Below are 27,414 nucleotides of genomic sequence, written 5' to 3' on the forward strand. Positions count from 1 at the left end.
TTTTATAGAATAGCATGTCATATTACTTAATCCAGCATAGCCAACGACACGACAGGGTGGTGGGATGTGTTGGGGATGGTGTTGTGTATACTAATGACGGACTGGCTATCTGGATCACACGGGAGTTTTCCCAGTGGGCCGCTTGACAATTGGCACCGATGCCACGCTAAATAAAAATGACCAAGTCCTGTGTGTATGACTGGTCCAGGCGAGTGGGCTGCCGGCCCACTGCAACTGTGGTTGGTATTACATCTGTCAGCTTCTCTCTCCCAGCCAGTTACTTTTGGTCCAGTCCATTCCAACTTTACCTGGGCTCCGCCCCTTTCCCATCTCTGATAAGTGGTGACATTTGGATAAAAAATAGTGGAGTGGAGCAAGATGGCCAAACAAAAAGAGAAATAAATGTGGTGGTGCTGAAAAGCGGAGAGAGAAGAGAAAGTCCCTTGAGTATGATGCAGCTAAATGTTTTAAAATATCAAATTATTAATTTGGCGCCATTACCAGTCAATCATCTCAGCCTAATGGTACTGGCAGCAGAGAGGAGCGAGAGCAGAGAGAGCTGCCCATTGAGCCCAGTGATACCAGTTCAACTGTTAGTCAAGGTTTTGCAGCTGAAGCGGTAAGACAGAAGACAATAGGGATAAGATAAGCAACATTTGGGTTTGGCTAGCTGGCTATTTAGCCTTTTGTTGAAACAAGCGCTCGTCAATGTCACTTTTCATGAACCGACCATTCAAAGCCTGGATGGGGCGGGACATAAAAAAAGGTTGACGCGCTACAGCAAACTTTTGAAATGTTGAACTCATTGTTATGAATTAATTATTATTGACAAGTCAGTACTTAGCATTAAAAAATAGAGACTAACCACCAATGTTGACAATTTTTCTTGTCTACAATGACAAAGACTTAATGACGAAACACACAAAACATTTTTCATTTTCGTAGTTTTTTTTTCTTAAACGGCCTTATTGTCCAATTGGAATTAATATTATACAAGTGATATATAGTATACTGTTATGAAATTATGAATATACTAACATTGTATAATGAATATATTAATATTATATTAACATTCTACTTTTTATTTAATTTTATAATATTATAATAATATACTAATTACACTTCCAGGTTGAGGATAGTGCAACGGCAGTGGACATATGTAGATTGAGCCAGAGCCAGAGCCAGGATACCACTGCCACCCCAGTTTTTTATTATTTTAAGAGGCCGAAGTCAGGGGAGCTAGATATGTTTTTTAGTTTCCACCCCCAACAAAAGTGTAGGTGACCAAATACTTATTTTCCACCATAATTTGCAAATATATTAATAAAAAATCCTACAATGTGATTTTCTGGATTTTTTTCCTCATTTTGTCTGTCATAGTTGAAGTGTGCCTATGATGAAAATTACAGAACTTGCACAATTGGTGGCTGACTAAATACTTTTTTTGCCCCACTGTATGTGATGAACGTCATCCATGAGAGGCTTGTGACTGTGGTAAAATGCGAGGCATCCACTGGACAAAACTGGGAAACATGAAGCTTGACATCAGCAAGTGCATTGGCAATTCCACTGATGGAGCCTCTAGTATGCAAGGCCAGTATAAAGGCTTCTCTCCCCTGCTCTCTGCAAAGTCCACCAATCAAGTGCACGTGTTGTGCTATGCATACATTTTTAACCTTGTTTTGGCAGATACAACAGGGAGTGTCTTGGCAAGTGGGTCACTTTTTTCTCTCATTACCAACATAGCTGTGTTCTTCTGTGAATCCTACCAGAGGATGCACATTTGGGAGAAGGAGAGCAAGGAGAGCAAGTACCCAAGACAATTGGAGAGACACAATGGTGGGCTAAATACAGTGCCTTAAATAAGGTCTTTGGAGCTTTTGGAAATCCAGATGAGGGTCTGTATGTGATGTCCTTCTCACTCTTTCAACCATACAAGATCAGAAAAACATAAACACTACTGCACGGGTCAAGGCTCAAGGATACATTGAGGGGTTGCTGAATAATGAAACAATACCTACAGCTCAGATATTCCTCAGAATATTTCAGGTCACCTCAACAGTCTCAAAATATCTTCAAACAAATGGAATGGACATTCTGACTGCGCATCGTAAGGTTGTATTACATGGCAAGAGATTTTGAAAAGGTCAATGCAGCTGCAGCCACATTTGTTCAGTGGGCCAACAGGAAGTTGCAGGAATGGGATGAGGAAACAGAGCTAGAGTTAGAGACCACTCTGCTAACGAAAAGGGCTCAAAAGAAGAAAGCCATGCATGGAGAGATGGCACAATATGATACTTTTACTGGGGCAGAGCGTGCATAGAGGATTGGTGTCCATAATCAAATTCCGGATACAGTTATAGATAGCATCCATCAGCGATTTCTGAGTAATGGCACTTTGTATGCCGACCTGGCTCTTCTGGACCCTAAACACTTCCACAGACAGCCCTTCCACAGACAGCCCTTCCACAGACAGCCCTTCCACAGACAGCCCTTCCACAGACAGCCCTTCAGGAACTAAGCAAATGTTTGACCAAATTTGACAGCAGAGCAACGGTGGCCAACTTACAGAGTGAGCTCATGAGTCTGGCAGAACAGTGGACTAGGTTAAAACAATCGGGATTTGAAGAATACACAACCAGGACTATGGAGGATCATGGACCTGAAGGAAATGAAGACGAAGTGGAGATGGTGAACAAGAGTTGTTCACCTTGCAAGGACTGTCAAGTGTGTTGCTACCGTATTCTTAGTCAGTACAACCTATTGACCGACGCATACCACATCCTGGGCCTTGCTTACAAGTTCCTACTTTACCCTGTCAGTAACCCAGGTAGCTTGCGAGTGGAGATTCTCTACTCTGAAATTCTTCAAGAGTAGGCTCAGGAGCTCTCTATGTCAACAGCACCTGGAGGCTTTTATGCTCATGACTACTGAGCGAGATGTTTTAATGGCCCTGGACAGTGACCTGGTTATATATAGCATTGCTGACAGAAGTGAGCTGCTGCAGAAATGTATCATTTAAGGAGGTAAGAAATATGTTTATTTTAATTTTACTCTATGACTTGCCTACTCACCACTTTTCACCAACAAATGTCCTCCTGTATTATTTATTTTACTGGTCAGATGGTTCCAGAGATTCTTGTCACATTGCTGCCAGTGCCATTGTGCCAATATGTGCACCTTCTAGCCAGCCTCCTCCTAAGAGCAACACGTTCCCCTTGTTCTATTTTACATATATTTTACTAAAGTTATTGTTATAAATATTGTTCAGTAATCTTGTTTATATAAAGTGTGGTGTGGGTTGTGTGGGTGGTGGTGTATTACTGGGGGGGTTTTGGTGGGCCAGTATGAGTCAAAAAGTCCAGAGCCATTTTTCATTCCCACGCCGAGCGCTGACTGCTGTCTAAGCAACAGAAAGGATGACGACCCTGGCAGACAAAACAAAGACTGAGTTCCTGAAAACTAAGGAAACATTTATTGAAGGGATAGAACAGTGTTGTGAAGATGGGGGAGAGTGAGTCAAAGGGCAGTGGGCCAGATATGAACCCATGTCAACTCTGGCATGTGTGTGCCTGGTTCAGCAGCTGTAACTGCTGGACCACACAGGCACTGAGGCCACCAATGTATTCTGCTTAATGCTTGACTTGAACATGTAATAAAACAATTTATTTAAAAAATATATATTTTCCCTAAGGAAAAATACACATAACCCCTACAAATATGTCAATTTATTTTAATCGACATAGGAATTCACACGAGACGCTCTGCAGCCTGCACGTAGCCTACATAGACTGCTTGAACTGGCACCCAGTGGACTTGCAATCTAAAGTACAATGTAGGTATGATACTGTATTGTATACAAACACTGCTTCCAGCTGCTCCATTGCGGCAATTCTAAATATTTCTTCAGTCATTCAAATCCTCCTACTGCAGAATTATTTTCCTCCTATGACGAAACGGGTCGAATTAAGATCCAACATCTGTAAATTGCCAGAAATGTGATGCCCAATTCTATATCAACTCGTACGCAATGGTGCACTGTATCTGGTCATTATAAGACGCGTGGAGCTTGCATTTCACATACACAAATAACTCTTACAGATCTTACAGATCTTCTGAACTGTCAGGTATAGGGAGCAGGGTTTGAGGTCTTGAGCAATGTTGCCAAGTGTTCAGCCTACAACTCAACTTACAAAACTACGTAAGTAATGGAAAACACTGACCCTGACTGAACCCCTGAATGTCATCCTTATCGTGCATCTCCACATAAATACTGCTCATGAAATATGCGCTCAACAGACAGTTTAATTGGTGATTGGGAAATCCTGAGGTATTTCTCAGGGTTAAGATGGCAAGAGGATCATGACTGTGAGCAATAGCAGAAATTTATCATGTACTCTGAAGTAGGTAATCTGCATAGGGGAATATTGATGTTTCTATTCGCAGACAGAAAGAGTACAGTGAAAAAGTAGCATTGGAGCAAACATTGAACTATGTTGTGAACTAAGGAAATATGTTGTGAATTAGAAATGTTCATCCAAGGCTTATCCCTCTGATGAACGTACCAATTCTATGCCTCTGAGACCACATCCCACATGAAGCCACTTAATATGTTCCTAGAGCATTCGATAACATTTATAGTAATATTTCTGTGCCATCTGCATTAACATTTTATTAAAGACTCTTCACATATTAAAAACCTGGAAAAATACACATGGTACATTTTTTTAATGAATGAATGATTGCAAAATATAATCTTTGAGTTTCATTTAAGTTACCTTTATCTGCCAATAGTGTTGAAGTGAAAATTACATATCCATCTGTCCAAATATTTACAAAAACAATACTACTTTCCAGGGGATGTACTTACTTTTTCACATGACTGTATGTACATTAGGACATAACATTTAAGTGATACCCCGCTAGGTATAGATTCAAGATATTGTTCCTCATCTCCTGCTACTGTAAAGTAGGCTTTTAAAGGCTGCTAATCATACTGTCATAATTTAAAGTAAAACCATACTGTTTTTGTGACACTCCATTAAGACATTAACAATACACTACCGTAAGCTACGTTTTTAAAAATCATGGCGATATGGCAGTTTGCAACGACAGTCATTGTAACAAAGCTCTTTGTGTAATTTCTTAACAAAAATGGAGGCTGTCAAAATGACCATGGCCTGGAGCTGATTTGGCTTTGTCCATGTTTTTGTCAGCTCATTAGGGCATATGACTAAAGGTAGACTCAGTGAGATGACATTGCATGCCCAAAGTAAACACTATATAAGGTACAACAACTAAGAGTGTTGATGGACAAGGCTAAAATGATTTGTTTTGACCCCCCAGCTGTTTTGGTCCCATTGTGGCAGCGTGATGTGCCCCCATGCACGTGCGCAGATACCAGAGAAGGCTGTGAGAGGAGCTATAGTAGGACGGGATGAAACGGTATCCAACCACATGTTTGACTCCCATCTATTCCATTCCAGCCATTACAATGAGCCCGTCCTCCTATAGGTCCTCCCACTGGCAGATTCATGCTCATCTCAATATCTGCCGTGCTGCTCGTTGCAATGTTATCTCGCTGAGTCGATCTCACTGCACATCACTTTCTTGTAGGGATTGTGTTATTCATGATTATACTGTATATTGCACTCATACTGATTAAATATATTTGCCAATAAATGGCAGTTAATTAATATAGCCACAAATTGTGTTTGCTTTGTATTGAGCTAATTCTTTAAAATTTCACATTTATTTAACTAGGCAAGTCAGTTAAGAACAAATTCTTATTTTCAATGAGGGCCAAGGAACAGTGAGTTAACTGCCTTGTTCCGGGGCAGAATGACGTATTTTTACCTTGCCAGCTCGGGGATTCAATCTTGCAACGTTTCAGTTACTAGTCCAATGCTCTAACCACTAGGCTCGCTGCCACCCCATGTCTTCTTAAGGATTCATGGTTTCATAAGGATTCAAATTGGAATACTACAGAATCAAAAAGGGAAGCACTGAATTGCATGTGATCTCCCATGGATAGTAGGAACCTGTAGATGCCTAATTTCACAAATGCTCTACTTAATTCAGTTTTGGTTAGTTTGGTAGCTTTCAAACAAAAGAATCCTCACACTACCGGCTGTTACAGGTAATGTTCCTGTGTTCACGGAGACAGCATTCACGGTAAACGCTGTATATGTCGGTACAATCGGAAAATGACCTTTAAATAGCGCATAGCCAACAAAGTGCTATCGGATTGAATCCTGGCCTTGAGCTGCTTACCACCTTCCATTATTTGGAAGACCAGATTTGAGGTGAATCAGTATCGTTTGTTTAAAAAAATAAACAAATACATTTCAGACAATTTGTTACAATGCAAGTTGGTCAATTTGGGGTTTTGGGGTCATGTTCTCTACAGGGCGCCATTTTAGACCAGGCCTCTGAAGAGGAATGAGAGGGACGCTCCCAGAGCCAAACCCAGGGACAAGAAGAAGGCCATAATGGCTCCAGCTGTCTCCGCTTCATGAGCAGCAACTTTTCTGTGGAGAGAGAGAATGACAGCCGATCAGGTGTGGTAAGATTTTAGGTGCAACCTCATTTCTGTCAACCTGGGAGACATTTTTCTCTCGCAATGACCCTTGCAATGTGACTAAACTAACCATAACATTTTAAATAGACAGGATTTCCAAAAACTAAATAAAAGCCATTTTTCTCAGTTCCACGCTATGAGCAGTTAATGCCTTTTTGCTTGGTAGGACAGAATTGCTTTGCGTTTACCATGCGTGTCGTGCCTCGTCCTTCTAACAGACATTGTGACTTCAATAATTATCACCCTATTTCTAAACTTTATTTGCCTAGCTAAAATGTTTGAATCCTTGACTAATGCTCTGCCAAGATCTCTCTTTACTTCAAAATCTATTCTAAATGTGCATCAGTCGGGCTTCAGACCAGGGCATAGCACCTTCTCGGCAGCATCACTGGTTGTAAATGATGGAGTAAATTGTTTGGATAGGAAGAAACAGTGTGCTGCTCTATTCATTGACTTGTCTAAAGCGTTCGACACTGTCGACCGATCTTTACACATTCAAAAAGGTTTTCTGAAATTGTCCTGATTCAGGTGACTGGAAATTGGTTTATGGTGCCCACATTGATCGTGTCCCTGCTTATAAATATCTGGGCATCTGGATTGACAAAAATGAATCTTTTAAAAAGCATATGGATGAGTTGGGAATAAAAATGGGCTTCTTCTTTAGAAATAGATAATGCTTCTTTCTGAACAGCAGAAAGCAGATCATTCAGTCAACTTTCCTGCAATCGCTAGACTACATTGACACCATTTATACAACTGCAGGTGCCACTACACTGAAACCATTAAGTTCAGTTTACCACACCACACTTCACTTTATTACAGGCGACAGGTTCAGTACACATCATTGCATCCTAGAAAAAAAAAGTAAGCTGGCCATCTCATAGATCGATACACTGCTCTCTTTTTGTTTATATAGCCTTCTTGCACAAACGTCCACCGTACCATACTTCACTGTTCAATTATACGAGTCACCAGACCTGATCACGGGGATGGCTAACTCCAGAGGTCCCGTTGATCTCTACAGAACTGGGGAAATTAGCATTCAGTTATTTTGCACCCTGTGTATGGAATGATCTGCAGACCTCTGCACCCTGGTGCTCCGTTACCTCTCGGGCAGTTCAATTTAGTAAGTTGTTTTATTGTCACATACACCAGATAGGTGGAGTGAAATGCGTTGTTTTACAGGGTCAGCCATAGTAATATAGCGCCCCTGGAGCTAATAAGGGTTGAGTGCCTTGCTCAAAGGAATATCGACATATTTTTGACCTTGTCGGCTCGGGTATTCAAACCAGCGACCTTTCGGTTACTGCTCTAACTGCTAGGCTACCTGCTCCTTGTTGAGGAATGTGATTGCTTTTCTTAAATTGATTGTAAATATTATGTTATTATTACGTTGTGTTTGTATATTTTGTATAATTTGTGTACCTAGGTCTCAATGGGATTTCTCTGTTAATAAAGAAATGTTGTCATTTTACTAATCCCATCTATGTCAAAGTTTAGTTAGCAAATGGTTAGTTTGCTCACAGCGTGAGTCATTGTGAGAGTAAAATGTTGCCCGGTACCTTGAAAGTTGATCTATTTGGGTTTGTGCCCAGGCAAGAGGTCTTACTTGGGCCCAAAGCACATGCAAAGGCTGGCCAGGTATCCATTGGAAAAGGCAAAGACTATCATGAAGACGATGAACCAGGCGTCGTGTTCAAAGAAGACAGGCAGGTTGTAGCGGGGCTGAACATTGCACAACATCAAGAGCGGCACGAAGATCACACGGGCCACCAGAAGAATGGGCACCAGTTTGCTGTCCTTCCCAGGCTGAAAGTAGAGGGATGCCAGACACACCACATTCACATTCAATGAAAAGCACTCAAGTGCATGTTCAATAAAACATTGCTGCTGTGTATGTTTTAAGCCGGTCACCACAAGATAAGGTAGTTATTTATATCTATTTACTTATTTATCTGAAATTCATGTTTGTTCAGTGTTGACCTGTATTTTTTTCTCAGATGGTAAATATTTTTCGAAATATGTCTGCACCTGTTATTAAATTGTGTTTCTTATCCTCAGATCCTCAAAAGGTTATACATCTGCACCGTTGACTGGTTGCATCACCGCTTGGTACGGCAACCGCAAGGCATTCTACTGCAAGGCGCTACAGAGAGTGCTGAGTACGGCCCAGTACATCTCTGGGGCCGAGCTCACTGCCATCAAGGACCTCTATACCAGGAGGTGTCAAAGGAAGGCCCAAAAATGTGTCAAAGACTCCAGCCACCCAAACAATAGACTGTTTTCTCCGCAACTGCAAGTGGCACCAGTGCACCAAGTCCGAAACCAACAAGACATTGAACAGCTTCTACCCCAAAGCCATAAGACTGCTAAATAAGACTGCTAAAAAACTAATCAAATGGCTACCCGGAGCACCTGCATTGACCCTTTTTTCACTAACGTTTATACTGACTCTATGCACAGACACTGGACTCTACCCACACCCTCACACATACTGATACCCCAACACACACATACACTACATATGCCCCCTCCCCCCCCACACACACTCACTTTCACACCCACAACATACTCTGTTTCCTCTGTCTATTATATATCCTGTTGCCTAGTCACTTTACACCTTCCTATATGTACATCGCTACCTCAATTAACTTGGTACTTGTACTCCCTGTATATAGCCATGTTATTTTTACTCCTTATTGTTATTCACTGTCTATTTATTCCTGGTGTACATATTTATACAAAAATAAGTGTATCTTTAACTCTGTACTATTGTAAAAGGACCCATAAGTAAGCATTTCACGGTTAGTCTACACCTGTTGTTTATGAAGCATGTGATATATAACACTTTATTTCTATCCATCCACTGTGGCATTTGCAACATTCATTTGACATGCAATATCGACCGTCCCATAGAGAATGAATGTGTTGGGATGGAACACACAGCTTTTCTCAGAGAGTCGAAATCATGAATCAGCATTATTTTTATGGATATATTAAAATAAATGTCAGAGAGAGAACTTTCTGGAGGAAAATGCAATGCTGATATAAAGAGATGAGCGTGGCTCAGGCTTAAGAGGGTGTGAATGATGCTGAATGGGTGCAAACAAAGGTGAGCTCTATAACAGGTATGAAAATCTCTACAAAATCTTTCAAGGGCATTTTCTCCTATTTGTCTCCTGGTTTTACAGGTTTATCAACTTTCAAAGCAGCATAACTTTCCCTTGTTTCCTCCATCTATAGTGTATATGACATATGATTTTGAACGTCTGATTCTGTAAAAAAAAGAAGCTAAATCGGAATATTTGACTTAATCTCACATAAAGTTGTTGTGTCACATATAGGCTATCCTCCAAACCAAGGCTTCTAGGATATTATCACCTAATTGTATGTGGAGAGCTAAATGTAATCCAGACCTGTAAACTGGAATCCTTAGTTCACAATATGAAAAACTTGAATACGGATCAGTTAGTTTCAGGCCGTTCCGTTAAAACCGACCAATTTCTTTCACTCTATTTACAAGTGTTTTGTTTTGGTGACTTACCCACATACACACAGCAGTAAGGCTTCTCCCAACCCAGTCGCTGAGGTTGAAGAGCAGGAAACAACACACGGGGATGAAGTACAGCTCTGAGACGAGAGAGCAATGTACAATAAGAGACCACGTCTGTTCATTTGTGTTTCATTGGTTGTGAATGACTGAATATGATCATGTTGTAAATGCTGGCAAAATGACAAGTCATATACTCTAATATGGACTCATAAACCGTGCTCTTATCATAGATAGATACACGCATACATGTACCACACCCACCCACCCACACCCACACACACCCCAGGTGCCTCCATCAGCGATGGTGGACTTCACATCCACAGTGACTGCCGGGAAGGTGCCGATGGTGATGGTGAAGGCAAAACACACAGAGAGAGCCAGGACCCAGATCTAGAGTAAATGGTTCAGAGCTTAAGAAGAAAGCACATTAGACCAGCTGAGGCCACCACAGACACCTTTTCCCCTGCAGATATACAGTTGAAGACATAAGTTAACATGCACCATAGCCAAATGCATTTAAACTCAGTTTTTCACCATTCCTGACATTTAATCCTAGTAAAAATTCCCTTTCTTAGGTCAGAAAGGATCACCACTTTATTTTAAGAATGTGAAATGTCAGAGTTATAGTAGCGGGAATAATTTATTTAAGCTTTTATTTCTTTCATCACATTCCCAGTGGGTCAGAAGTTTACGTACACTCAATTACTATTTGGTAGCATTGCCTTTAAAATGATTTAACTTGGGTCAAGCATTTCGTGTAGCCTTCCACAAGCTTCCCACAATAAGTTGGGTGAATTTTGGCCCATTCCACCTGACAGAGCTGGTGTAACTGAGTCAGGTTTGTAGGCCTCCTTGCTCGCACACACTTTTTCAGTTCTGCCCACAAATTTTCTATAGGATTGAGGTCGGGGCTTTGTGATGGCCACTCCAATACCTTGACTTTGTTGTCCTTTAGCCATTTTGCCACAACTTTGGAAGTATGCTTGGGGTCATTGTTAATTTGGAAGACGCATTTGCGACCAAGCTTTAACTTCCTGACTGATGTCTTGAGATGTTGCTTCAATATATGGACGTAATTTTCCTCCCTCATAATGCCATCTATTTTGTGAATTGCACCAGACCCTCCTGCAGCAAAGCACCCCCGCAACCTGATGCTGCCACCCCCGTGCTTCACAGTTTGTATGGTATTCTTCAGCTTGCTAGCTTCCCCATTTTTCCTCCAAACATAATGATGGTCATAATGATGGTCATTATGGCCAAACAATTTTTGTTTCATCAGGCCAAAGGATATTTCTCCGAAAACTACAATCTTGGTCCCCATGTACAGTTGCAAACCGTAGTCTGGCTTTTTAATGGCGGTTTGGAGCAGTGTCTTCCTCCTTGCTGAGCGGCCTTTCATGTTATGTCGATATAGGACTTGTTTTACTGTGGATATAGCTACTTTTGTACCTGTTTCCTCCAGCATCTTCACAAGGTCCTTTGCTGTTGTTCTGGGATTGATTTGCACTTTTCGCACCAAATTACATTCATCTCCAGGAGACAGAACGCGTCTCCTTTCTGAGCGGTATGACAGCTGCGTGGTACCATGGTGTTTATACTTGTGTACTATTGTTTGTACAGATGAACATGGTACCATCAGGTGTTTGGATGAACCAGACTTGTGGAGGTCTGCAATGTTTTTTTCTGAGGTCTGAGGATTTTCCCATGATGTCAAGCAAAGAGGCCCTGAGTTTGAAGGTAGGCCTTGAAATACATCCACAGTTACACCTCCAATTGACTCAAATGATGTCAATTAGCCTATCATAAGCTTCTAAAGCCATGACATCATTTAATACAGTGAATTATAAATAATCTGTCTGTAAACAATTGTTGGAAAAATGACTTGTGTCATGCACAAAGTAGATGTCCTAACCGACTTGCCAAAACTATAGTCTGTTTTACAAGACATTTGTGGAGTGGTTGAAAAACGAGTTTTAATGACTCCAATCTAAGTGTATGTAAACTTTCGACTTCAACTGTACCCTTGTTAAGCACTATTGTGCTTGCATCCCTCAGTTAATTCAACCCTGGAGAAAGATAGAGAGCTGTATGTGGATCAGCTGTAGAACAAGGTTCCCTAACTCGCCGATGGTATATTTTGCCCCCCAAGTTTTCTGAGGAAAAAATATATTACATAAATTATACTAATTTTGTGTGGAATTTTCATTTTTGGAGATAAAAGACTCGGTAATCAGCTCCAAGTCATTTTTGTTCAAGAAATCTGCTCCCAATTATTCCCACACATCATAGAGAGACACGACTTGATCGTGAACAAATATATACAGTGCCTTTGGAAAGTATTCAGACCCGTTAACATGTTGTTACATTACAGCCTTATTCTGAAATGGATTAAATTAAATTAAAAATCCTCAGCAATCTACACACAATGCACCATAATGATGAAGCGAAAACAGGTTTTTAGAAATGTTTGTCAATGTATTAAATATAAAAAAACAGAAATACCTTATTTACCTAAGTATTCAGATCTATTGCTATAAGACTCAAAATTGAGATCAGGTGCATACTGTTTCCAGTGATCATCTTTGAGTTGTTTCTACAACTTGATTGGGGTCCACCTGTGGTAAAATCGATTAATTGGACATGATTTGGAAAGGCACACACCTGCCTATATATGGTCCCACAGTTGACAGTGCATGTCAGAGCAAAAACCAAGCCATGAGGTTGAAGGAATAGTCCGTAGAGCTCCGAGACAAGAATTGTGTCAAGGCACAGATCTGGGGAAGGGTGCCAAAAAAGTCTGCAGCATTGAAGGTCCCAAGAACACAGTAGCCTCAATCTTTCTTAAATGGAAGAAGTTTGGAACCACCAAGACTCTTCCTAGAGCTGGCTGCCCGGCCAAACTGAGCAATAGGGGGAGAAGGGCCTTGGTCAACAACCAAGAACCCGATGGTCAGTCTGAAAGAGCTCCATAGTTCCTCTGTGGAGATGGGAGAACATGTCAGGAGGACAACCATCTCTGCAGCACTCCACCAATCAGGCCTTTATGGTAGAGTGTCCAGAGGAAGCCACTCCTCAGTAAAAGGCACATGACAGCTTGCTTGGAGTTTCACAAAAAGCACCTAAAGAACTCTCAGACCATGGAGAAAAAAGATTCTCTCGTCTGATGAATCCAATATTGAACTCTTTGGCCTGAATGCCAAGCGTCCTGTCTGGAAGAAACCTGGCATCATCCCTATAGTGATGCATGGTGGTGGTAGCATCATGATGTGGGGATGCTTTTCAGCAGCAGGGACTGGGAGACTAATCAGGATCGGTTTCATCAGACCAGAGAATCTTGTTTCTCATGGTCAGAGAGTCCTTTTGGTGCCTTTTGGCAAACTCCAAGTGGACTGTCATGTGCCTTTTACTGAGGAGTGGCTTAATGAAACCCTGCTCCAGACCTCAGACTGGGGCGAAGGGTCCCCCCCAGCGACCCTAAGCACACAGCCAAGACAATGCAGGAGTGGCTTGGGACAAGTCTCTGAATGTCCTTGAGTGGCCCAGCCAGAGCCCAGACTTGGACCTGATCGACTATCTATGGAGAGACCTGAAAATAGCTGTGCATCGACACTCCCAATCCAACCCGACAGAGCTTGAGAGAATCTGCAGAGAAGAATGGTAGAAACTCCCCAAATACAGGTGTGTCAAGCTTGTAGCGTTATTCCCAAGTAGACTCAAGGCTGTAATCACTGCCAAAGGTGCTTCAACAAAGTACCTAGTAAAGGGTCTGAATACTTATGTAAATGTGATATTATATTTTTTTGCGAAAAGTTCTAAAAACCTGTTTTTGTTTTGTCATTATGGGGTATTGTGTTGATTGAAAAAATATATATAATCAATTTTAGAATAAGGCTGTAACATAACAAAATGTGGAAAAAGTCAAGGGGTGTCACGGTTTTCTGTAGGTGAAAGAGAGTCGGACCAAAATGTGGCGTGGCTAATTGTGATTCATATTTAATGAAACAGAAGAAAACACGAATCAAATACAAAACAAACAAACGTATCACGAAAACCGAAACAGCCTAATACTGGTGCAAACTAGCACATGACAGACATAAGGACAAAAGGACAATCACCCACGAAACCCAACACCAAACAGGCTACCTAAATATGGTCCCCAATCAGAGACAATGACTAACACCTGCCTCAGGCTAAACACAGAAACAGACAAACCAGACACACAACATAGAATGCCCACTCAGATCACACCCTGACCAATTAAAACATATAAACATACAAAGCAAACTGTGGTCAGGGTGTGACAAGGGGTCTGAATACTTTCTGAATGCACTGTAGACCACATGGATAATTCAATAAATTAGATTATTTATATGAATAAAGACTTTTAATAAAGACACTTTTCGTCCATTAAATTAACATCAAATTGATCAGAAATTCAATGTAGACATTGTTAATGTTGTAAATGACTAGCTGGAAACTGCAGATTAGCTGGAAGTAGCTGGAAACTGCAGATTTTGTTAATGTAATATCTACATAGGCGTACAGAAGCCCATTATCAGCAACCATCACTCCTGTGTTCCAATGAAACATTGCTGATTACAGAAGCAATAAAACTGGCCTTCTAGGCAGAGTTTCTCTGTCCATGTGTCTGTGTTCTGTTGCCGATGTTTTCTTTTTATTGGCTGGTCTGAGATATGGCTTTTCTTAGTAACTATGCCTAGAAGGCCAGCATCCCGGAGTCGCCTCTTTACTGTTGACGTTGAGACTGTTTTGCGGGTACTATTTAATGAGGAACATTGGCTTTACATTTCAATCATTCAATAAAGTTGAACTTCAACAATATAGATTGAATCCAGCCCTTAATTTACCTTCTTGAAGATGGTCAACATGGACACGTTTTGCTCCTCTTCTCCTTTTTTGAAAACTGGTTTAGTCTCTGCTGCATTTTCTGAGGGATTAAGGAACAAGGCAATCCATTAAAGGGGCAATCTGCAGTTCAAACAATAGCAAAGCAGAGATCCCCTCCACTGTTTCAGTAAACAGCTGAGGCTGGAGAAATGTAAACACTTTCAAATTCATAGACAGAGCTATGGATGCAAGGACTGACCATCCATGATATTAACATTACAGTTTTTACCATGTTTTGAGGCTATAGAGTGTTTGTTTACAATAAAACAAACAGGAGTACAGCATGATTGGGGCCGTACTTGCAAACATGAAACTTTTTCTAAGTACATTGTTTTGCTTTGTCTCAAAATGTGCATCAGCCAGTTGCATGTGATACAATGCTACATGTATTGATAGCTGTTCCCATAAGATAGCCTGGCACATTTAGCCCTAACCTGACCAGCTGTCCTGTCCGGTGATTATTTCCTCTAACAAATTCCACATCAGCCTATCAAAGATCTTAGACTTTATGTCCACCAAACAATCTAATTTCTGAAAATAGGTCTTGGCCACCAGAGGGATATTTTAAACCTCCAAATTCAAGGTTACTTTTGTTCCACTTGGTCTTTCACAATTGTAGTGTTGAAATATTGCATGGTGCATCCTTGACTAGGCTACTAGCTTCTAACTTCAGAACAATTCAAGAGGTACGTTTTAGCATAGTTTATTCAAAGTATTCAGACCCCTTGACTTTTTCCACATTTTGTTACATTACAGCCTTTTTCTAAAATTGATTGAACTGTTTTTTTCTCTCATCAATCCATACACAATACTCCACATTGTAAAGCAAAAACTCTTTTTAGAAAATGTTGCTAATTTATAAAACACAAGAAACTGAAATTTGACATTTACATACTGTAAGTATTCAGACCCTTTACTCAGTACTTTGTTGAAGCACCTTTGGCAGCGATTACAGCCATGCGTCTTCTTGGGTATGACGCCACAAGCTTGGCACTCCTGTTTTGGGGAGTTTCTCCCATTCGTCTCTGCAGATGCTCTCAAGCTCTGTCAGGTTGGATGGGGAGCATTGATGCACAGCTATTTTCAGGTATGTCCAGAGATGTTAAATTCCAGGCTCTGGCTGAGCCATTTAAGGACATTCAAAGACTTGTCCTGAAGCCACCTCTGTGTTGTCTTGGCTGTGTGCTTAGGGGCGTTGTCCTGTTGGAAGGTGAACCTTCGCCCCAGTCTGAGGTCCTGAGCGATCTGGATCAGGTTTTCATCAAGGAGCTCTCTGTACTTTGTTCAGTTCATCTTTCCCCTGGTCCTGACTAGTCTCCCAGTCCCTGCCATTGAAAAACATCCTCAAAGCATGATGCTGCCACCACCATGTTTCACCGTAGGGATGGTGCTAGGTTTCCTCCAGATGTGACTTTTGGCATTCTGGCCAAAGAGTTCAATCCTGGCTTCATCAGACCAGAGAATCTTGTTTCTCATGGTCTGAGAGTCCTTCAGGTGCCTTTTGGCAAACTTCAAGCGGGCTGTCATGTGCCTTTTACTGAGGACTGGCTTCCGTCTGGGCACTCTACCATAAAGGCCTGATTGGTGGAGTGCTGCAGAGATGGCTGTCTATCTGGAAGGTTCTCCCATCTCCACAGAGGAACTCTGGAGCTCTGTCAGACTGACCATTGCATTCTTGGCCACCTCCCTGACCAAGGCCCTTCTCTCCTGTTTGCTCAGTTTGGCCGGGCGGCCAGCTCTAGGACAAGTCTTAGTGGCTCCAGATTTCTTCCACTTAAGAATGATGGAGGTCACTGTGTTCTTGGGCATCATCAAAGAGTGCAAGAAATGTTTTTGCACCCTTCTTCAGATCTGTGGCTCGACACAATCCTGTCTCGGAGCTCTACGGACAATTCCTTTGAGCTCATGGCTTGGTTTTTGCTCTGACATGCACTGTCAACAATGAGACCTTATATAGACAGGTGTGTGCCTTTCCAAATCATGCCCAATCAATTTAATGTACCACAGGTGCACTTCAATCAAGTTGTAGAAACATCTCAATGATGATCAAAGGAAACAGGATGCACCCAAGCTCAATTTCGAGTCTTTGTCTTATTTCTACATTTAATATTTTCACAAATCTAAGAAACAGAAATGGCTGTCGTTTTACCTTTCTTGAGTAGATCCAGCTTGTTCTCCTCATCACTAATTCTGTTTCCACTTTGGGTCTTGTAATATTGGTAGAACTCCTAAAGTAAGGTTCAGAACGACCAATTATCTCACAGTGGGGATGGTAGTTAAACGGAGGAGATCAACTGGAATGGATCAAATGGAGGTATTACGCATTTTGGTTCCTTTAACAACACTGGAAAATCAATAAGTAGTGAATTAAATGTTGTGAAAGGGTAACCATTTTCACCTTCAAATATATACAAAAAAAAACCCCATTTATTTCAAAGTATAACAAACCATACAACTCTATGCACAAGGACTACTTTTAACAATTTATACAGAGCATTCTACAAAAATTAATTTACAGTAAACACTGTGCAGTTGCAAAGTTTGGTAACTATTACGGTATATTGCCCCGAAAGCATTACTTGCATTACTTATTATCATTGAGTAAACTCTCCTAAGCACCTTTTCAGCCAAATTGATGTAATAACATAAAATCCAGAGTTGAGTTTTTACCAGTTTAGGGAGGACCACATAGGATATTATGGCCAATAAGATCACTGCACAGGCTGTGATGAAGTATCCAAAAGCAGCGTCATTTATCTCCGAGCCACCTGGGGAAGGAGAGAGAGAGAGAGAGAGTGAGAGAGCGAGAGAGAGAGTTGACTTTGGAATGCCACTGTTGCCCCCAACCCCTGTATCATCTCTCAGACTTACTTGAGATAGCACAGATCATGGAGAAGGCAGCGAAAGTTCCCGCCAGGCCTTGCCCACTCATGATGGGTGTGGTGTATTTGGTAGGCAGCTGGCCTGCCATGCCGAACAGACTGCCCTGCAGGATAGCTCCAAAGGCTGAAGAGGTTGTAAAAAACAACAGTCATAATTCTGAGCAGAGTCCAGTCATAGAGCAAGGAATTATCGCTTGATGAATTAATGACTACTCATTAAGTGATCCCAATCTGCCCCATTTACTGCTCGTACACGACTCTACATATTTATTTGGACAGTGAAGCAAAATCTTTTAATTTGGTTCTGTTCTCTAGTATTTTGGATTTGAGATCAAATGTTTCATGAGGCAACAGTACAGAATGTCTGTCACCTTTAATTTGAGGGTATTATCATACACATCTGTTTTGCCATTTAGAAATGGAAGTATTTGTCATAAGTACTTGAACAAATTCACTTATAGTGTATTAAAGTAGTCAACATTTTTGTATTTGGTTTCCAAATTCCTAGCACACAATGACTACATCAAACTTGTGACTCTACAAACTTGTTGGATGCATTTGCAGTTTTTCTTGGTTGTGTTTCAGATTATGTGCATTCCTAGCCGCATCCTCAGAGCATGCTAGACCAGCTGGCTGGTGTGTCTACTGACATATTCAAACAATCCCTAACCCAGTCTGTGGTCTCCATTGTTCCTGTTCGCAAGAAAGCTAAGGTAACTGAATGAAATGACTATCGCCCCGTAGCACTCACTTCTGTCATCATGAAGTGCTTTGATAGACTAGTCAAGGATCATATCACCTCCACCCTACCTGATACCCTAGACCCACTCCAATTTGCTTACCGCCCCAATAGATCCACAGACGATGCAATCGCCATCGCATTGCCCTATCCCATCTGGATAAGATTAATACCTATGTATTGGGGCGGCAGGTAGCCTAGTGGTTAGAACATTGGGCCAGTAACTGAAAGGTTGCTAGATCGAATCCCCGAGCTGACAAGGTAAAGATCTGTTGTTCTGCCCATGAGCAAGGCAGTTAACCCACTGTTCCCTGGTAGGCAGTCATTATAAATAAGAATTTGTTCTTAACTGACTTGCCTCAGGAGGCTGAAGAAATTTGGCTTGTCACCTAAAACCCTCACATTCGAGACCATCCTTTCAGACTGTATCACCGCCTGGTACGGCAACTGCACCGCCCTCAGCCACAAGGCTCTCTAGAGGGTAGTGCAGTCTGCAGAACACATCACCGGGGGCAAACTACCTGCCCTCCAGGACACCTACAGCACCCGATGTCACAGGTAGGCCAAAAAGATCATCAAGGACAACAACCACCCGAGCCACAGCCTGTTTACCCCACTATCATCCAGAAGGTGAGGTCAGTAGACTGAAAAACAGATTCCAGCTATGATTCTCCCTATGACTGTTAAACAGCCATCACTGACATAGAGAGGCTGCTGCCAACATACAGACTCAAATCACTGGCCACATTAATAAATTGATTTATTAAAGGTATCACTTTAAATTATGGCACTTTAATAATGTTTACATATCCTACATTACTCATCACATATGTATATACTGCATTTTATACCATCTATTGCATCATGCCAATGCCACACGGCCATCGCGCATCCATATATGTATATGTACATATTCTTATTACATCCCCTTACATTGTGAGTATAAGGTAGTCATCGTGAATTTGTTATATTACTTGTTAGATATTACTGCACTGTCAGAACTAGAAGCACAAGAATGTTGCTACAGTCGCATTAACATCTGCTAACCATGTATGAGTGACCAATAACATTAGATTTAATTTGTGACTGCACTTGAAGTAACTTTCAAAGATCTTGAAATGTTCCGTTTTGACTGATCTTCATGTTTTAAATTAATGATGGACTGTAGCTTCTCTTTGCTTATTTTAACTGTTCTTGCCATAATATGGTCTTTTACCAAATAGGGCTATCTTCTGTATACCCGCTTACTTTGTCACAACACAAATGATTTGCTCTAATGCATTAAGGAGGTAAAAAATTCCAAAAATGAATTTTTAAGAAAGCACACCTGTTAATTGAAATGCATTTCATGAAGCTGGTTGAGAGAATGCCAAGAGTGTGCAAAGCTATCATCAAGGCACTTTTTAGTTTACTACATAATTCCGTATGTGTTATTTCATAGTTTTGATGTCTTCATTATTGTTCTACAATGTAGAAAATAGAATGTGAAATGTCAGAATAATACTAGAGAGAATTATTTATTTCAGATTTAATTTCTTTCATCACATTCCCAGTGGGTCAGAAGTTTACATACACTCAATTAGTATTTGGTAGCATTACTTTTAAATTGTTTAACTTGGGTCAAGCGTTTCTGGTAGCCTTCCACAAGCTTCCCAGAATAAATTGGGTGAATTTTGGCCCATTCCTCCTAACAGAGCTGGTGTAACTGAGTCAGGTTTGTAGGCCTCCTTGGCCTCCTTGGAAATGTTAGGATTTTTGGTGGCCTTTCTAAGCCAGGATTCAGACATGGCTAGGACATCTGGATTGGTGGAGTGTGCTTAAGCAGTGAATAAAACAATCGTAGGCAGGAGGCTTCTGATGTTAACATGCATGAAACCAATGCTTTTACGGTTACAGAAGTCAACAAATGAGAGGGCTTGGGGAATAGGTCTGATGCTGGGGGCTGCAGGGCCTGGGTTAACCTCTACATCACCAGAGGAACAAAGGAGGAGTAGAATAAGAGTACGGCTAAAGGCTAAAAGAACTGGTCTTCTAATGCGTTCGGCGCAGAGAGTAAAGGGGATAGATTTCTGGGCACGGAAGGATAGATTCAAGGCATAAAGTACAGACAAGTGTATGGTAAGATGTGAGTACAGTGGAGGTAAGCCTAGTCATTGAGTGACGATGAGAGAGGTTTTGTCTCTAGAAACACCATTTAAGCCAGGTGCGATCACTGCATGTGTGGGGGGTGGAAGAACATGGCTAGCTAAGGCACACTGATCAGGGCTGGAGGCTCTACAGTGAAATAAGACTAAATTACTAACCAAAACATCAATAGACAAGCCATATTTACATTAGGGAGAGGCATGTGTAACCGAGTAATCATAGGGTCCAGTGAGTAGCTAGGCGAGCTGGAGGCACGGAGATTCAGACAGCTAGCAGGCCGGGGTTAGCAGCAGGCTAGCAGATGGGCCTCAGGGGGACGTCGCAACGGGGAAGCCTGTTGAAACCCCCTCGAACGGTTATGTCGGCAGACCAGTCTTGATGGATGGGTGAAGTAATTGAAGTCCAGGAATTGCTTGATAGATCTATTCGGCTAGCCGGGAGATGGGCCTAGATTCGAGGCTAGCTCCAGGCTAACTGGTGCTTGCTTCGGGACAGAGGCATTAGCCAGGAGCAGCCACTCAGATAGCAGCTAGCTAACTGTGACGATCAGGAGTAAAGGTTCAGAGCTTGTGGTAGGAATCCGGAGATATGGTGGAGAAATACAGTCCGATATGCTCTGGGTTGATATTGCACTGTGCAGGCTGGCAGGAGTTGACCGGGCGGAAGCTGGCAGATGTCTAAGTTAACAATGTTGGTTACGGTTCTAAAGTATAAAAAATAGCAGATTCATACCGCATTGGGCGAGGTGGCTTGCAGGAGAGTATGTTCAGTCCGTAGATGGAAAAATGAGATTAAAAATATATACGAAGAAAGAAACGATATATACAAGGGATGGGACAAGACAATCAAAACATACCACTGCTACACCATATTGGATTCCCTAATATATTCTTGATATTTTTCTTAGGGCTAGACCCCTTTTTTCTCCACTTCCTATCTGAATGACATGCCCAAAGTAAACTGCAGCTCTATCTGAATGACATGCCCAAAGTAAACTGCAGCTCAGGCCCTGAAGTCAGGATATGCATATAACTGGTAGCATTGGAATGAAAACACTTTGAAGTTTGTAGAAATTTTAAAATAATGTAGGAGAATATAACACAATAGATATGGTAGGAGAAAATCCAAAGGAGAACCAAACAAAATTATTTTTTAAGAGAGACCGTCCTCTTCGAATTGCAAGAGGAAGGTCATATTGAAAATTAGCTCCCTGGATGCAATTCCTATGGCTTCCGCAGGGTGTCAGCAATCTACGTTCAAGGTTTCAGGCTTGTAACTTCAAAAACTAAAAGGAAATATCAGTTTTAGTAGAGGGACAGCGTCTTGGAAATTTGTGTTTGTGCGTGCCATGAAGACATTACGCACCTGCTAGAATCGTTTTCCTATTGAACATACTTCTTTCCAAAATAAATTTTATAGTTTGATTACATTTTAAGGTATCTGAGGAGTAAATAGAAACATATTTTGACTTGTTGAAACAAAGGTTAGGGGTATATTTTCGGATTCCTTTCTTTACTAGTTGAACGAGTGGATTACTCAAATTGATGGCGCCAACTAAACAGACTTTTTGGGATATAAAGAAGGATTTTATCTAACAAAAACGACACTACATGTTATAGCTGGAACCCTTTGGATGATAAATCAGAGGAAGATTTTCAAATAGCAAGTCAATATTTAATCGTTATTTGTGATTGTATCACACCTGTGCCGATGGAAAAATATTTTGATGTGGGGCGCCATCCTCAAACAATCACATGGCATGTTTTCGCTGTAATTGCTACTGTAAATCAGACAGTGCAGTTAGATTAACAATAATTTAAGCTTTCAGCTGATATAAGACACTTATATGTACATCAATTTTTAAAATCCATAATATTTATAATCATTTATTTGAATTGCTAGCTAGCGGGACTCCTATCCCTAAGAAGATTCTTAAGATATATGTGTTGACTGAATATAAGCAGCAAGTGATGTCTGCTAAATATTGGGGCAGTCATATACTATAGCCTCTGCACCTACTGTACATCCAGATGAGTTACTCACTCATTCATGGCTTTGGATCAAAATAAATTAGTACCAACATTCTTTCTGATAGTCTTCAATAAAACATTTTTTGACTGTCTGCCTCATGACCTCAAACTGTTCCATTTTGTTTCTCTCCGTCGCCAACACGCACTTTAAACATTTGGATAATAAAGCATTTAAATGCATATTGAAGACAGAAGCGGGCTCTTAATGAGTTCCGAGAGGCGATCTGTTATCCAATGATTATGATTATTATTATTAACCCTGCATTATACTTGTATAAAAGCCCCTTAGATATTCACACCGAGCAGATTTGCCATAAAAAGCACACATTTGTAAATCCCAAACTCTAAAAGTAATTAGAAAGGTAGATACAAAAGGTAGTAATCAAGTGACATGGCCAAACTTTAATCGACAGAAAATAGCTTGCTAAATGTCTACAAAGGAGCATGACAAGGTGCGCAGCTGAAGCTACTGGCCTGTCTGTCTCTGACTTCGACCAGCTGTGATCGAGATGCTCCCCCCACTCAGACCATCGATGCTTCCTTCGCTCATACATCCAAACAACTCTCTGGTCCATGATCTCTTCAGACCTCTATTTTCATGTTTAGCCTGATTTATTTTTCTTGAATTTCCTGTACACGCAATTCAGCTTTTAGCTGCCATATACTGTATACTGAAATAAAGCTAAACTCAGTTATAGTTATCCTGCTAGTTGTGAATCAGTGGAGGCTGCTGAGGGGAGGATGACTTATAATAATGGCTGGAACAGAGTAAATTGAATGGCATCAAACAAATGTGTTCTACTAGTGTCTGTGTTTTTATGGTCTCCACTCCGCTAATCTGGGCATATGGTCACCAGAGATGGCTTGAGCTGACAAATAAGTTAAAGACTCCATTACATAGACAATAATGTGTTTTACTAGAGATAGCTAAGGAGTAGAACAATCCCTCATTGTCTCAAAATCATCCTTGCATCTGGGAAACTAAATCAGGGTGGGGTTAAGACAACAACCCAGGTGCAGATAACGACAGGATGAACCCAGAGTGGCTTATGATGCCCCAATCTACATGGGATGTGTGGATCCAATCATGATTAAGCATTTTTAGTGTCAGCTAAAAATAGTATTCTGCATTTGTGTAAAGGTTAGGTTACTCGGTCCAACACTCAAGGGTGTGGGGTCAACCAGGCTCACTATTGCAATAATTAATCGATATTGAATAAAGATGCTTGTTTGAAGAAGTGACAAAGTCTCTCTCACTTGATTAGAATATTCCAAGACAAATCCCACCTATTCCACTCCAGCCATTAACACGAGCCCATTTTCCCCAATTAAGGTGCCACCAACCTTGTGCGTTGTGAATTCCCCTCTAAAACGAATACCTTACTTGTCATTCTTGCACTAACACTTGTCTTATCTTACAAGCACTGATTTTACTGATAGATGCTTTAGTGAGGAATGTTATTCTTTGCAATGACTGTGATATGTGATTGTTCTATCTACCTTAGTTGAATGCACTGACTGTAAGTCACCCTTGATAAGAGCGTCTGCTAATGAACAAAATGTAAAATCTTAAATAAAGACATGCTACATTGAGGGTGCTGAGGACTAGTTTTACTTTCAGGACAACTCAGAAGATTGAAGGGGGAAAGAATTGACACGTTAAAAAGAGGGAGGAAGGAGGCAAAAAAGGGACACTAGAAAGTCCGGAAAAACTCACAGTTTATGATGACAATCTTGATCATGGTCAACGTGAAAAAGGGGAGGGGTGCCATCTCTATTTTAACCAAAATGGCTGTCAGAAGAAACACCACCAAAATCACTGCCAGGCTGCCCATGATCCGAAACTTCTGAGGAATCCTGTGAGTTAGAGAGTTGAAGTGAAATATCTGAGGTCAATCTTATGCTTATTACGAGTGTTTCAACTGCCTAGTACACTTTTCACAGTGTACTAGGCAGGGCCAAGCTGAAATGCAATGGCCTGGCTACGCATCCACTGTAGTTGCTGGAACCGTGCTAGAAAGGACCATGTGAAAATAATATATCTGCTCTACTACAGTGCAGCTTGGGTCGGCACGATAGTGTTAAAAGGGTACAATTGTCTAAGTTGAACCCCGAAGGAAATCTAAACATGCCTGCTCAATACATGCACACATTATCATATTAGATGTCCAGCAAAAGATTAAAGTCCTACTCCAGTCAAAGATTGTCTATTATATTTGCAAGATACCTCTAGTGACTGCTCTAACAATGGAAATACATGTCCTCAAAGATGAAAGGCAGGTGGGAGGAGGAGAGATCAGGTGGGACCATTCTAGCCAATGAGTGGGCCAAAACTTCACATTTGTTGATTTTTAGCAATGTTCACGTAGACTTGATTGTGTGTTTTGGATAATTGTCCTGCTGCACGAACAAAACTACGCTTCAGCTTCACCTGACAGACGGATGGCCTGACATTCTCCTGAAGAATTCTCTGATACAGAGCAGAATTCATGGTTCCTTCTATTAAGGCACGTCGTCCAGGTACTAAGGCAGCAAAGCATACCCACATCATCACACTCCCACCACCATGCTTGACTGTTGGTATGAGGTTCTTACTGTGGAATGCAGTGTTGGGTTTTCGCCAGACATAACGGGACCCATCTCGCCCTTGTGTGTGTACATGACTGCATTTATACTTGGAATATTGTTTTTCAACAGGAAAAGTAAAAGATAGCTGTAGTGCATCTTCAAGATGTAACTTCTGAAGTAGTGCTTTAATACATTAGGAAAGATGTGGTTGGGGTGGTGGACAAACCTTTGATGCAGGACTGAGTTGAGACAGGTGAAGGCCAGTAAAGGCACCATGGCACAAAGTGTCATTACGTTATTGAACTTGGCCTCCAAAAGGCTACGGTTGTTCCCTTCTGCTCCGGTCCCATTGCCTGACAGGTTGGTGCCCATTTGGGAGGGGTCTCTGAGACGGCTGCTAAAATACTGTAGAGACAGAGGACAGCCACTTAATTTTTGTTAATTGCTGATGTGTGGTGATAGTTCTGGCACAACATGTCTGCCATGCATCACCCTTGTGGGTGCTATACATCTTTAGTGGAAGAAATACAATAATATATAAAATATACAATTATGTGAAGCACATTGAGCATGCTATAAAATGCTATTTAATTTAAAACCATCATTAATTATTATAATGAGTAGATTAGGGGTTATCAGTACTTCTGTTAATAATCATTGGCTATCAAGAAGATCTGAAAAGTAAGACTTGAGACATATTTAGAAATTGATACAGACATTTAACTAAAAGCTCTGGCATTGTATCATTGAAATATATTCTTTAATTATTCACAATCTTAAAGGTAGATGATTAAAAAAATATTGTGTGCTCTACCATGGTGGCTGTCATAAAGAAGTTCCATGGCAGGAGCGTTCCTAAGCCCAGCATGAAAAAGATCAGCCACACGCCATTGTTTCTGTTGGATGACAGAGTAGACGAAACTAGGGTTACAGACGTTATTTGCAATTTGACAAAAAATACCATATTATGTAGGCCCACAGAAATTATAAAGGTAGAATGGTAATTCTGTTATGATACAAAATGTTGGGGATTCAATTCATCAAATTCTAGTCATTTCTGCAGGACTATGTGCAACCACTGGGGGAACCCTGGACGTCTGACTGACCTCAAGGTGGGCCCGCTAACCATAGTCCCTGAAGAGTTAACTCCCTTAGGGGAACTCGTAACACACTTCCAATCCAAAGGCTAACATAGCAGTTACATTACCATTTGGTGCAAAGAAGTAACCAAGTGTGTCACAGAAACTTGATACTGTATCTGAGGGCGCATTGTCAAAATGTGAAGATGTCACCATACACACTGAACACATAAAGGAGGCTGCTACTCACTTGTCTTTTGGCTCGTGGACGGTCATTATTTATCTTCAGTGATTACTATCACCCTTTACACTTCAGCACCAAACCTGAAAGAAATGGGTTGGATTGAAAAACATGAAATGTTTTTTCCCTTATTTTTTCCTTATTATTGCATGTTATTTTATCAACTACATTAGAGAAAAAATGCAAAGAGGGTTTTAGGAACTTAAACTGGGTTATGGGGCTATGAGATCTGAGGCTATGAGATCTGAAAACTAGGGTTAGACTACATTTCCACGGTGCTGAAACTTCAATTGAATGACTGAAATGAAGATCTGCTGACTCTTTGCATTAATTCAGTAGCATACTGACTAATAGCCTAGGCTACAGCTGTTTTTGCTCCTGTACAATGTACGATTAATATTCGCAATATTACCAAACATCGAGGCATTAGACAGAGAGAGCATCATGCAATGTTATAATGAGAGATCAACAACTTACAGCAACAGACTCAGTATCATCAACTACCCATTTTCAGACAGTTGTCAAGATCTGATTTTTTAAAGTTGAGAGGTAGGCTAATGGACATTCTAAGAACTCAGATGTTGACTCCTCCCAAAATCAGGGAAGCCCTCACTCCTCCCAGCACAACCATGTGTGCGTTTAAGAAGCTTATAGTGACTAACTGGCGCTATCTTAATGTCTACTCTGCC

General features: G+C 41.1%; 1 protein-coding gene across 8 annotated transcripts in view; it reads right to left on the reverse strand.

Annotated features, from left to right (window-relative positions):
- Nucleotides 1–4,711: 4,711 nt before the first annotated feature.
- Nucleotides 4,712–27,414, reverse strand: part of slc29a1b (solute carrier family 29 member 1b) — a 48,787-nt gene continuing 26,084 nt past the window's right edge. For all 8 annotated transcript variants that reach the window (XM_064965402.1, XM_064965396.1, XM_064965403.1 and 5 more), the window contains 12 exons: nt 26,735–26,808; nt 26,220–26,301; nt 25,632–25,810; nt 24,555–24,694; nt 17,913–18,047; nt 17,712–17,809; nt 17,191–17,269; nt 15,002–15,081; nt 10,415–10,523; nt 10,125–10,210; nt 8,190–8,389; nt 4,712–6,530 (listed from right to left, as the gene is read on the reverse strand). In XM_064965402.1, the coding sequence (XP_064821474.1) occupies nt 6,419–6,530; nt 8,190–8,389; nt 10,125–10,210; nt 10,415–10,523; nt 15,002–15,081; nt 17,191–17,269; nt 17,712–17,809; nt 17,913–18,047; nt 24,555–24,694; nt 25,632–25,810; nt 26,220–26,301; nt 26,735–26,760 (1,326 nt within the window). In that variant the 5' untranslated portion in view covers nt 26,761–26,808 and the 3' untranslated portion in view covers nt 4,712–6,418. The remainder of the gene's footprint in view (nt 6,531–8,189; nt 8,390–10,124; nt 10,211–10,414; nt 10,524–15,001; nt 15,082–17,190; nt 17,270–17,711; nt 17,810–17,912; nt 18,048–24,554; nt 24,695–25,631; nt 25,811–26,219; nt 26,302–26,734; nt 26,809–27,414) is intronic.

Source organism: Oncorhynchus masou, chromosome 5 (genome assembly GCF_036934945.1).
Source record: "Oncorhynchus masou masou isolate Uvic2021 chromosome 5, UVic_Omas_1.1, whole genome shotgun sequence".
Lineage (NCBI taxonomy): Eukaryota > Metazoa > Chordata > Actinopteri > Salmoniformes > Salmonidae > Oncorhynchus > Oncorhynchus masou.